The following is a 13,451-nucleotide window of genomic DNA, read 5'->3' as shown; positions in this document are numbered from 1 at the left end:
GATTTCTGACCCTCAGCAAGGATTCTCATGCCCAGATGTTCCAAACTCAGCACTTGACAGAGGCCCAAGAAGCCCACGGGATCCTCTGCATTAACAGAATGCTGACGCTTAATGCATAACCTTCTGCAGTTCTCACAGTTCTGTGAAGGGGAGTGCCAATACTAGCCCATTTTACGGATTCAGAACTCAATGCTTGGAGAGAGGCTAAGTAACTCTGAGACCATGTGGCTGGTGTGGGCTCACAGGACCCTCCCACTCCCTACCACCACCACCACCCCACCCTGCTTTCCTCAGTGGTTTCGGTTAGAATATCAGCCCTCTGGGGCAACCTTGACCCAGGGAGCTCTGCAAGTACAGATGGGCCAGACCTACCTCTGAGTGCTGCACTGTTGGCAAATGCTTAAGGGGTGCATCACGCAAGCCTGTGGGCAGGTCCTGCCTCCATGCTCTGGAGAGACAGCCCGTGAATGACCACTCTGCTCGGGCTCTGGCCATGGCTGGCAAGAGGATCAGGTGCCCTGATGAGCAGGCATGGCCCCATCAAGGGGGGCAGGTAACAAACTTCTACGTCAGGACCCTGACTCTGGGGAAGCAAAGGTCCCCCACATTCTCAGTAGGCTTTAAGAGATGACCCTGAGAAATCTGCCCTCCTCTCAGGTCCGCCTGTCCTAAAGTGCCCCCAAAGTGCACCTCAGTGACTCACCAACTCTGTCCTGTGACCTTTGGTCTCATCTGGATATCTGGGATGCTGTTAAATCTACCCCAGTGCAAAACTGCCAGAGGAGATGGGCGATAAGGAGCAATGCTTCAGGCTGAGCTCTTCCTTCCCAGATAAGGTCTCAGCAGGGGCCAGACAAGCTTGGTCAGAACCAGGGGGAGGCAGACCAAGGACCCTGGAGGAAATTCCTCAGTGGGGAGGGGAACGGCTCCCCCCATCCTGTGAGTTCTGAGTGCAGCGTTACTGTTTGTGCCACCTGCCTGGAGTTGTAAATAGAACCTATTAAGATAATAAAAGAGTGGGTTCCAAAGTTTATCTCCTCTGGTTCCAGTCTTTAGAGAGATTTCTCCTTCCAGGATGTAGCTGATCTGGGGGGAATCTGGTTAATTTTAAAACAAACTGGTCTGGACACAAATGAACAAAATAAAAATAGTTTGGAGAGAAACTGGCTTGCCCTACCCTCCTTTTTTTGTGTGGTGGATCCAAGCTTCATTGCTTAAAAAAAAAAGGTGTTTAATAATTACCTTTGTTGACCTCTGTACCTTCTGGCTTCCTCCTCTCCTGGGCACGAGACATGGCCATTCCTAGGGCACTACTGTGCAGAGGAAGGTGGTCAGCTGCCCCGGGCAGGTCCCTGGGCTCCTCGAGGTCAAGGAGAAGGTAAGGCCACCAGGTGATGGGAAGGCTGGCTGATCCCCTGGCCAGGGACCCGAGAGGGACTTCATGTGGAGAAAGGGAACAGGGAATGAGCACTAACTAGTTCAGCCTTGAACTGATTTTCCTCAGCAACGTTCCTGGCATCACTCAATGAAAAAAATATCTGTACCGTGGATCTATTGTGAGGTGCCTTCATTACTTGGGAAGTAATTATGAGCAAAGCCTTCCTTCCTCAGACTTGACTCCACTAAGGGTATTCCAGTATGTTTTTAAATATTTCTTTTTAAAAGCCTTTGAAAAAAATGAGGTTGGGCTGTAGAATGACTTTCAGGCTTGTCACTGCTGAGGGTTAGGGCAAACAGGATAGGTGAGGGGGCACGGGGGTACCGGAGTAGTTTGGAAAAGAGCTTGGAACCCCAGTTGCCCAGGGTCTGAACGGCAGTCAAAATTTTGCTGGGACTGAGCAAATTATCCCTAAGGAGTCGACAGCTGCATTTCCCCCAAACTGTAGCTAATCATCTGCTCATAGAATCAGTTCCCACAACCCAGGTGCGACAGCTCAGCCCCCATTTGCATCTTGTCCGATGGAGCATTTGCTGAGTGAACACCTGTGTCCTCCTCGCAGCCTCCTAGAATTGGCAGCGGGTGGAAAATGGAAGAGACAAGCCTGAGAAAAAGGAGAGAGGATGAGAAGTCGATCCAGAGCATCGAACACAAGACCACAAATCTCCAAAAGGAGGTAAGGCCGTCCTTAGAGGCAGGCCCTTCCCAGGTCCAGCCACGGGGTGCACAGCCAAGTCCCCCCACCCCATCTCTGCTCGAACGATTCCTTGTACTCACCTCTTTCCCTCTCGCCAGTGAACTCAGCATATTCTTGTGAGGTTAATACATGTGTGCTTCTGCGTGCTGGGTAAGCACCTGGAGGGGCTGCTGTTTGCTCAGACCAGTGGCCTTTTCCGGGATGGTCAGAGAGGACTTCTGATGTGGAGTCCCCTCTACAGCACCTTCACCAAACGTCGGTCCCTCTTACGTTCGAATACCTCCTGTGATAGGGAAATCCTATTCCTTCTTTTTTTTAACATCTTTATTGGAGTATAATTGCTTTACATGGTGTGTTAGTTTCTGCTGTATAACAAAGTGAATCAGCTATACATATACACATATCCCCATATCCCCTCCCTCTTGCATCTCCCTCCCACCCTCCCTATCCCACCCCTCTAGGTGGTCACAAAGCACCGAGCTGATCTCCCTGTGCTATGCAGCTGCTTCCCACTAGCTATCCATTTTACATTTGGTCGTGTATATAAGGACACGGGGAGGGGGAAGGGTAAGTTGGGACAAAGCGAGAGAGTGGCATGGACTTATATATACTGAATCAGACTATTTTATTCCTTTAAAAGTTTTTTTCTTGATTCACGTATGATTTACATAGAGTGAAATGCACATCTCTTCAGTGTTCAGTTTGAAGTGTTTGACAAACTGGTCGCCCCAGAAAGTTCCCTCTTGCCCCTTTCCAGGAGGGCTCCACCCCCCGAGTTCTATCTCTGCAGATTAATTTTCCCTGTTGTGGAATTTCATAGGAATGGAATCATACAGGGTGTGCCTGAGCAGGGTCTCGTTGGTAGGAAGCGCATACTCTACAGAATGGCATGAGAGAAAGGTCACAGCCCCCGAATGTTTCTGTCCCTGGAGACATTGCTGCTCACCCCCTCACCCCCACTCCCCTGGCCAGGAGCCCCAAACCCTGACTTCACTCTTTGTCTGGGGGGGGGAAGCTCTGTTCTGCTCTGCCCACCTAAGAGGCAGGTCCCAAGGGCCTTTCCTGTTGGTGATTGATTGTCAAATCAGCCTTTATTTACCATCTGGGCCCCCTTTGTCAAGGGTGGTAAGGGTTGGCGCATGGAACCTCAGCCGGGCCTATGAACCGTACTGGATGTGAACCCTGGGCAGTAACAGAATCTTTCTGTTCCTCTATTTTTTCCTCTGTAAACTGGGTATGATAATGGTGTACCCGACTCATGAGGCTCTAGTGAGGATTAATTGACTTAATCTATACAAGCGAAGCCCCAGGAGCAGCTTCCTGGTGCTCTCCCTGCAACAGCACAGGGTGAAGGTGCCTGGGACACTTGGGGCTGCCCTGGCCACACCCAGAGTGGGAGGGAGGGAGGGAGGAAGAGGGCTGCGTCCAGGCCTCTTGAGCCCCACCGGGTGGCAGCACTAACTCTCCTCTCCCCTTCTCCACACCCTAGCTGGGCCTGTTCAGCGGCATCTGCATCATTGTGGGCACCATCATCGGCTCTGGGATCTTCATTTCCCCCAAGTCTGTGCTCAGCAACATGGAAGCCGTGGGACCCTGTCTCATCATATGGGCGGCTTGTGGGATTCTTGCGACACTGGGTAACAAAGATGCCCCGCCCTGGCGAGCACCTTCTGTTGAGTGTGGGGCTGCTATTGGAGCTCTATCTGTGCCTGGCCTTGCTGCTGCCTGGATCCCTTTCAATGCTTGTGCACAGATAGGTGTAAATCGGGCTTCACAGAATGTCCAATGGCCAGAGTTCAGGATGAGAGGCACCGTGATGGGCTCCGGGAGCATGTCCTCCACAGGGGAGAGGGGTTCCCTCGACCAGGGCAATGCCTCACGAGGGGCCCGGGGCCCCCTTCCTCTCTGTATTCCAGGCGCTCTGTGCTTTGCAGAGCTTGGCACGATGATCACCAAGTCGGGGGGCGAGTACCCTTACCTGATGGAAGCCTTTGGCCCCATTCCTGCCTTTCTCTTTTCCTGGACCAGCCTGTTCGTCATAAAGCCCTCGTCCTTTGCCATCATCTGTCTCAGCTTCTCTGAGTACGTTTCTGCGCCCTTCTACTCAGGCTGCAACCCTCCTCAAGTTGTCATTAAACTCCTGGCTGCTGCTGCCATCTGTGAGTACATGTGTGAAACACTGGGCAGGGGTCAGAAGAGACCTGGCACAGATGGTGTGGGGAGACTCGGCTCCCGCACAGCCAGAAAGAGGCCGAGTGGGCCTGGAGGCGCTGGTGAGGAGCAGGGCCAGGTCTAGTCTTGGGCCCGAGCCTGATGCCCTTTGCCGTCCAATCCCTGCTCTGCGGGGCCATCGGAGCTGTGAGGGACGGCTGGCAGCAGGCTGTCCCACAGGGGCCCGGCTGCTTCTCCATTGCTCCTGGGGGGAGGCAGCCAGGCCGGATTTCAAAGGTGCGTTTGATGGATGTGGCGGTGGAGAGGGGAGGCTGGAGGGGTGGGCCTGGGAGTGGAAAGGAGACTCTTTCCAGGGCCTTAAGAGAGGAGGGAGCTGTTGAGCCCACAGACACAGAATGTCGCCCACCTCTGACTTCCGCAGTGCTCATCACCACGGTGAACGCGCTGAGCGTACGGCTGGGGAGCTACGTCCAGAACGTGTTCACAGCGGCCAAGATGGTGATCGTGGTCGTCATCATCATCAGCGGACTCGTCCTCCTGGCCCAAGGTGACCTTTGGCTGGAGGGGAGTGTGGTGCCACACAGCACAGACCATCTGGAAGTCTTGCTCCTAAGCGTATCTTTAAGGCAGGAATTCAACAGAAACAATCTTTAGTTTCCCAGTTTTTCAGAGTGTGTTTAATAACCTGAGGTCATTAGTCATCCCCTGCCTTCACAGGCAGATGATGCAAAGTTCCAGTCTGGTCAGCTGACACCCACTTTTCACTGTCTGGCTTAATTACAGGAAATACAAGGAATTTTGAAAATTCTTTTGAGGGCACGAAACTGTCTTTGGGAGCCATCGGTCTGGCGTTTTATAATGGACTCTGGGCGTATGATGGATGGTAAGATGGCACACGTCTGGCTGTGGGTTTCTTTAGGCTATTTTACCGAAACCGTGTGGAAAGCAATGACTTCTCCTTTTGGGGGTTTGGTGGGAGCCTGACATTTACCTTCGCATCTCCCTTTTGTTAAGCACCCCACCCTCACGCTTCTGTTCTCCTTGGACCCCAGAGACACTGAGGCACCTGCCCCTTTCCCATTCGCTCACGTGCCACCAGCCCTTGACACGGTGGCCCGTGAGACCACAGTGGTGGGACCCTGTGCCAGAAGCTTCACCAGACACACACAGGCTCAGCTGGGTTGGAGGCACTGAGGGCTGCCAGGTACTGCACAAGGCAAATATTCAGTAGCACTTCTATTTCCACCGTGCAAACACTAGGTTTAGTCGATGAGATTCTGTTTATGTCCAGTGGCCATCCGGGACACTGGTCTTTCCCTCATGCAAAGCATCCGCAGGCTTCATTCCCTTTTCAGACAAAGAATCTTCCATTTTTTTCAAAGCACTCTGGGGACTCATTACTCCCAATAATTGTTGAAAATTCACACCATTCCCATGGAGGGCAAAGACCTACCAGCTGAAAGATGTGCAGATCTTAGTAGTCCCACCACCACCAGGGCTCTCTCTGAAAGAAATTGCCCCGAAATTCCTACAAGGGGAATTTTCTCTATGATGGAGTAGCTTAAATGAGACCTACATTTATTATTTTGTGTTTCATAATCTTAGCAAAGAAAGTCAAAGTTATGTTACTCACGTTACTTTTTTTTCCCCTCTAGGAATCAACTCAACTATATTACAGAAGAACTTAGAAACCCTTTCAGGTAAGAAAGCTGAGTCAGGGCCGGAGACAGTGGACAGGTGAGGGTATTTCTCTCCCCCAACCATAAAGTGGAGCTGCTCCCCCATCATCACCCACCACCCCCTTCCACGCAGCGGATGGTTTCCTCATTTACACTTATTAGAGCTTGGTTTTGTTTGGGGTAGTAGAATGGTTGCTAAGAGGAAGGAAGAACTCTAGCTTATTTTGCTTTATAACCAATTCAATTTTACTGCCGTGGAGTCTGAGAGAGGGAGAGTTCTTTCTCATTTGAAAATGTCACATGTCCCCACTGGGGCTCTGCTGTCCCACAAGCCCCCTGCTTCTGGGTGGACCTCAGGAAGGGCAGCTGTGACCCCAGCCCACCCCAGGGAGCAGGTGGAGGGCTGGCCAGGGCGGGTGGAAGAAAGGACTAGACGAAGACAACAATCTTGTGAGTCTCTAACAGGATGCTCTGGTCTGACTGGGTCCCTGGGTCCCTGCCCCTCCCAGAAACCTGCCCCTGGCCATCATCATCGGGATCCCGCTGGTGACAGGGTGCTACATCCTCATGAACGTGTCCTACTTCACTGTGATGACAGCCACCGAGCTCCTGCAGTCCCAGGCTGTGGCCGTGGTGAGCGCCCAGGGTCTCTGCGGGAGGGTGCCTGGTCTGTGGGAAGGGGACAGGCAAGGGATAAGTGCTCAAGTTGAAAGGCCCTCACCGCGGGGGAGGGAAATAATCGTCTAGGAGACCAGACACGGAGAGGGTGAGCAGGTTAGGGCAGTACCAGAGACCCAGCTGAGGTTCCAGGCTGCCAGCAGGTGGCAGGTCCTGCTTTCCCAGCACACCCCGCCTGCCCGGGGAAGGCACAGAGTGTGGCTGCAGCTGGGCTGGACTTCACAAGGGTTGGGGCTTTGACAGGCAAGTGCAGGGGAGAGAAAGCGCAAAGGAGTCATTAAAAGAGGGAGTTATAATAATGGATTGTGGAATTCAAACTGGGGGAGGAGGGAAGAGGACAGAGGGATGGGTGTGAGGGCCAGGTGGAAAGGTGGGTGGGGTCCACGTGCTGGAGGAGGCCTGCGGAGCTGGAGCGGGACAGGAAATGAAACTAAAAACAGGCAATGAGGTGACAAGGATGGGGAGCGTGGAGAGATGCCGCTTGGTGACGGGCCACTGACCGGAGAACAGGCGGCTCAGGTGGGAGGGAGACCAGGTCATTCCGAGGGAGGGAGAGGCAGGGGCGTCAGAGGTTGCTGCAACACTGCGAATTATGCCAAGGAGCCGTGGAGAAGAGATTTCCATCACCATCCGCAGAGGAGGTCGTTTCCTCCCGACGGGCGCTCCAGTTGTTCCTCCCAGAGGTGTCCGGGAGCCCAGCTCAGCGGGGCCGCTGGGAGGGCACAGCAGCTTGCGGGGCCGGTGGCTCCTGGGGGCGCGCACGGTCTCAGGACGCACCCACTTCTCTTGCAGACGTTTGGCGACCGCGTCCTCTACCCCGCCTCGTGGGTCGTTCCACTTTTTGTGGCGTTTTCAACCATCGGCGCCGCTAACGGGACGTGCTTTACGGCGGGCAGGTAGGGCCAGGCCCCCACCCCGGGGCGGAGCGCGCACAGGGCGGTGCCAGGCCTGAGTTGGGCTGATGGAGCCGAAAGAGTGCGCGGACCGGCGCGTGGCGCGGGCCCGCGGTCCCTGAGCGAGGGAGCGAGCGAGCGGGGGTCAGTGCCGCCCGCCCCAGCGCAAGGCGGGGCTTCGCGACCCGGGTGAGCGAGGTTGACCCGTGGGACTTTTCACCGAATGAGCTTTCTTGAACATCTTCTCAGGTTAATAGATAACACAGTCTATATCAGGGATTGGTAAACTTAAAGGGCAATAGTGAAGGTTTTAGGCTTGCAGCCCGTGTAAACCTGTCATGTTCTGTCTTTGCAGTAGGAAGGCCAACAGCTGTGGCTACGGCCCACTAAAACTTTATTTGCATAAACAGGCAGTTTTCCAGCCCCTGCCGAGCCTCTGGACCCTATCCGGTGTAGAGACGGTTGCTTTGGAATCCCCTTTACGATGGAGCATAGTTTCACATCACCTCCACTCACGGGCTAGTTGGGGGTGGTTTTTACAAACACTGCGACAGGGGACATTCGTGAACACGTCTTTGCCCAGCTGTCCAGCGTTCTGAGTGGATAGAGTTCTGAGAGTGAAATTGCCAAACGTTAAGCACGTATACGCTTAAAAAAAAAGAGAAATACATGCCACAAAATCATTCCTTAGTGCTAGCCCTTTCAGTTCTTCAAAAGTGTTTTGTCTATTCTAGATTCTTTGCACTTCTATCTGAATTTTACAATCAGCTTATCGATTTCTACAAAAAAGCCTTCAGGGATTTTGAGTAGAACTTCACCTAATGTATAGATCAATTCGGAGAGGACCGCCATTTCAAAGTATTGATTCTTCCAATCTACGGGCATGGACTCTCTCCCCGTTTATTTAGGTCTCCTTTAATTTTTTTCAAAAAAAATTGTTTTGAGTAGCAGCTTTCAGTATACAGTATACAAATTCTTGCACATATTTTGTCGGATTTACTCTGAAATATTTCATATTTCTTCATGCTATTGTAAATGGTATTTTCAAAAATGTAAACATTTTCAGTTTCTGATGGTTTGTTGCAGGTATATAGAAACACATTTTAAACAGCTCTACTGAGGAATAAATACCATAAAACTCACTTTGTAATTCGACAATTCAGTGATTTTAGTAAATTTACAAAGCTGTGCAAACATCATCACAATCCAATTCTAGAACATTTTCATCATTCCAGAAAGTTCCCTCATGCCTAGTATAGTTAATCCCCTTCCCACCTCCAGCCCTAGGCAACTACTGATCTGCTTCTGTTTCTATGACTTTGCTTTTTCTAGACATTTCATGTAAATGGAATGATACAGTATGACATTTGCATCTGGCTTCTTTCACTTAGCATATTATTTTTGAGGTTCCTCTATGTCCTAGCAGGTATCAGTTCATTCATTTTAATGGCTGAATAGTACTCTATTTTATAGATGTATATTTCATTTACCCATTCACCAGCTGATGGACATTTGGATTGTTTCCAGTTTGGGCTATTGTGGGTAATGCTGCTGTGAGCGTTCATGTACATATATGTCTTTTTTTTTTTAATGTTTAAGTGTGCTTTTATGGACATATACTCTTTTCACACAAATTCGATCATGCATTGCATTTTCGTCTGCGATTTGCATCTTCCTTGAATTAGCGATATATCATGAACATCCTTCCAGGTCCTCACATGTAGATCTTTTGCCTAGCAGATTCAAAAAAAATTGTTTAACATCAGTAATATCCAGGGAGACTGAGGAAAAAGATGCTCTCATCCACTGTTTATAGGGGATAAAAGCTTACATTTTGAAGGGAGAGAATGATGTACTCTCTGTTCTGAGGGAAAAAGGAAGGTCCATTACAGGGCATCTTCTCTAGTAACAGTGGATTCTATCACTAACACCAAGTCCTCTCTCGTGAAAGAGTTGAATTCCGGTGAGTCCCTGGTTCCCTCTCATTTGTCTGCTCATTGCAGAAGGACCCATAACTTATGTTAGAGATCTCTGAAAAGGCTTTTCTAGCACAAATCCATGCCCGAAAACCCGGGTACCTTCACAGTGGAGCTACCCCAAGTGCCATGCGTGGCGACATATAAGTATCTTCTGCTTGGGGATATTTTCTCAGTAACAGAACACTTTTAATGCTATAGAAACAAAGTTGCCTTGAGTGCAGACCTGGAGGACGCTCTTTCTTTGCAAGTTCTATGGCCTATCTGCGGAAGGAAATTAGTCTGAAGCTCCAGGGTGTCTCTGGGAACTCTGAGGGATGGCATTCCTACTCGTATCTCATTTGGCTCCGCTGCTAGTGATGGAGTGTCTCCTGCAGAGGCGGGGAGTGGCTGTGGCTTACCGCAGGGACAAGGGCACTGACAGCAGAAGTTCTGGGAAGTGCTCCGTGGCATGAGCCCTCCCGGAGTCCGCCATTAGCCCCACCAAAGAGCTGTCCATATATGTCTTTGTGTGGACATAAATGTTTTCATTTCTCTGGGGTAGATTCCTAGGAATAGAATTGCTGGTTCATATAGTAACTTTGTGATTAACTTTTTTTTTTAATTTATTTTTAACATCTTTATTGGAGTATAATTGCTTTACAATGGTGTGTTAGTTTCTGCTTTATAACAAAGTGAACCAGTTATACATATACATATGTCCCCATATCTCCTTCCTCTTGCGTCTCCCTCCCTGCCACCCTCCCTATCCCACCCCTCTAGGTGGTCACAAACCACTGAGCTGATCTCCCTATGCTATGCGGCTGCTTCCCACTAGCTATCTATTTTACGTTTGGTAGTGTATATATGTCCATGCCACTCTCTCACTTTGTCCCAGCTTACCCTTCCCCCTCCCCATATCCTCAAGTCCATTCTCTAGTAGGTCAGTGTCTTTATTCCCATCTTACCCCTAGGTCCTTCATGACCTTTTTTTTTTTTCTTAGCTTCCATACATATGTGTTAGCAAACGGTATTTGTTTTTCTCTTTCTGGCTTACTTCACTCTGTATGACAGACTCTAGGTCCATCCACCTCACTACAAATATCTCAATTTCATTTCTTTTTATGGCTGAGTAATATTCCATTGTATATATGTGCCACATCTTTTTTTTTTTAATTTATTTATTATTTATTTATTATTTATTTTTGGCTGTGTTGGGTCTTCGTTTCTGTGCAAGGGCTTTCCCCAGTTGCGGCAAGCAGGGGCCACTCTTCATCATGATGCGCGGGCCTCTCAATGTCGCGGCCTCCCTTGTTGCGGAGCATAGGCTCCAGACGCGCAGGCTCAGTAGTTGTGGCTCACGGGCCTAGTCGCTCTGCGGCATGTGGGATCTTCCCAGACCAGGGCTCGAACCCGTGTCCCCCGCATTGACAGGCAGATTCTCAACCACTGCGCCACCAGGGAAGCCTGCCACATCTTCTTTATCCATTCATCCGATGATGGACACTTAGGTTGCTTCCATGTCCTGGCTATTGTAAATAGCGCTGCAATGAACATTTTGGTACATGACTCTTTTTGAATTATGGTTTTCTCAGGGTATATGCCCAGTAGTGGGATTGCTGGGTCGTATGGTAGTTCTATTTTTAGTTTTTTAAGGAACCTCCATACTGTTCTCCATAGTGGCTGTATCAATTTACATTTCCACCAACAGTGCAAGAGTGTTCCCTTTTCTCCACACCCCCTCCAGCATTTATTGTTTCTAGATTTTTTGATGATGGCCATTCTGACCAGTTGTGATTAACTTTTAAAGAAACTGCTTAACTGTTTTCTAAGTGGTTGCTCCATTTTAATTTCTGTAAACAATGCATGAGAGTTCCAGTTTCTCCACATTCTCACCAACACTTGTATTTGTCTTTTGCTTAAAGTCATTCCACTGGGTGTTAGTATGTCACTGTGGTTTTTTTTTTTTTTTTTAATTAATTTATTTTTGGCTGTGTTGGGTCTTTGTTGCTGCGCGCGGGCTTTTCTCTAGTTGCGGTGAGTGGGGGGCTACTCTTCGTTGCAGTGCGCGGGCTTCTCATTGCGGTGGCTTCTCTTGTTGCGGAGCACGGGCTCTAGAGTGCAGGCTCAGTAGTTGTGGCTCATGGGCTTAGTTGCTCCGTGGCATGTGGGATCTTCCTGGACCAGGGCTTGAACCCATGTCCTCTGCATTGGCAGGCAGATTCTTAACCACTGCGCCACCAGGGAACCCCTGTCATTGTGGTTTTAATTTGCATTTCCCTAGTGACTAATGATACTGAGCATCTTTTTGTGTGCTTATTAGCTATTCATATATCTTCTGGTGAAATAGCTATTCAAATCTTTTGTCCATTTTAAAAATTGGGCTTCCTTTTATCTTCTTATTGAGTTGTACATGTTCATCATATATTCTAGATACAAATCCTTTATCAGGTATCTGATTTGCACGTATTTTCTCCCAGTCTGTGCCTTGTATTCTCATTTTCTTAGTGGTATTTTTGAACACCAAAGCTTTTAACTTTGACAAAGAGCAGTTTATCAGGTTTTTGGGTTTTTTTTCATGTGTCATGCTTTCGTTGTCATATCTAAGAACCTTTGCCCAACACAAGGTTACAAAGATTTTCTTTTCTGTTTTATCTTAGATGTTTATTAGGTTTAGCTCTTACATTTAGGTATATGATCCATTTTGAGTTAATTTTGTATAGTTATGTACCTGTGCAGCTTGGGGGTTGGCCAGGGACTTGTGCTATATTGAATTATGTTGGATATCATTTTTATGAGGTCAAATCTAAGATTTTTGCTTACTGGTTTTTGAGTTTTCTATCTCACATAGACAGACCTTCCTCTCTCCTTTCAAGAATGCCCACCTATGTTTTCTTCTAGCATTTTACTTTAGCTCTTTGATCAATCTGGAAAGCATCTTGACGTGAGGCATAAAATTCACTTTTTTCCCCAAACATTTACCTATTGTCCACCCTTTCTCCTACTGGTTTGAAATCCAGCATTATCATTCCAATGTACTTGATTCACTTTCTTTCACTGTTAGTTTCCTGTGCTATTATCATACTTATTACATGTTTCACAGCTTCAGTAATGTAAAATCTGGTAGGACTGGTGCTCCCACATCAGACTTCTCCTTGCCTGTTTAGCATTCCAGATGCACTTACAGTAATTTTGCCCAGTTCCGAAAGTTGTGCTTGCATCTTCAGTGCTTGGAATTTATATATTGATTTGTGGAGAACTGATGGAATTTAAAGAGTGAATTCACAGCATCATCTTGAGTCTAAGTCTCCCCTCCATCTAGCAATCCCTTTCCTCCCAGTTTCACTGAATTGTTCTGGGAATTAATACTATGTTTATATCTTTTCAAAGTTCAAAAAGTAGTTTTTAATAATGAGTCTTTTTGGCCTGTGTATTCCTGACTTCTAATGTTATTGTATTGTACTCAGAGAGTGTGATCTTTACAATATTACTTCTTCAGAAGTTTTAAGACTTCCCTTGTGGCTTACCACCATTTTTATAAGTGTTCCCATGGTCTTGAAAATAATATGTATTCTACTAACTTCTAGGTTTTTATGTTATCGTTAAGCTTGTACCTTGACTGTTCAAATCTTATGCTCTCACAGTGGATTTGTCAAGCTTTGCCTCCTATGTTTCATGGGCTCCTGTTTTTTTAAAATTTCTTGAGGTATAGTTGATTTACAATATTATATGTCCCACGGGTAAAAGTCCCAGGTGTACAACATAGTAATTCACAATATTTAAAGATTATACTCCATTTATAGTTATTATAAAATATTGGCTATATTCCCTGTGCTGTACAGTAAGTATATCCTTGTAGCTTATTTTATACATCGTAGTCTGTACCTCTTAAACCCCTCCCCACTTTCCTCTCCCCACTGGTAACCACTAATTTGTTCT

The 13,451-nt window shown here is 48.1% G+C and overlaps 1 protein-coding gene across 4 annotated transcripts in view; it reads left to right on the top strand.

Moving 5' to 3' along the window:
* SLC7A9 (solute carrier family 7 member 9) overlaps nucleotides 1-13,451 on the top strand; it is a 42,654-nt gene that overhangs the window by 10,594 nt on the left and 18,609 nt on the right. For 2 of the 4 annotated variants that reach the window (XM_082366528.1, XM_082366529.1), the window contains 8 exons: nucleotides 2,001-2,114; nucleotides 3,625-3,772; nucleotides 4,052-4,294; nucleotides 4,729-4,854; nucleotides 5,091-5,190; nucleotides 5,963-6,007; nucleotides 6,496-6,619; nucleotides 7,457-7,560. In XM_082366528.1, the coding sequence (XP_082222654.1) occupies nucleotides 2,028-2,114; nucleotides 3,625-3,772; nucleotides 4,052-4,294; nucleotides 4,729-4,854; nucleotides 5,091-5,190; nucleotides 5,963-6,007; nucleotides 6,496-6,619; nucleotides 7,457-7,560 (977 nt within the window). In that variant the 5' untranslated portion in view covers nucleotides 2,001-2,027. The other 2 variants (XM_082366530.1, XM_082366531.1) reach the window with 2 other exon arrangements.

The sequence above is a fragment of the Balaenoptera borealis genome, assembly GCF_965194805.1.
Source record: "Balaenoptera borealis genome assembly, chromosome: 19".
In the NCBI taxonomy this organism is placed as follows: domain Eukaryota; kingdom Metazoa; phylum Chordata; class Mammalia; order Artiodactyla; family Balaenopteridae; genus Balaenoptera; species Balaenoptera borealis.
This window is presented reverse-complemented; position numbering and strand designations above follow the sequence as displayed.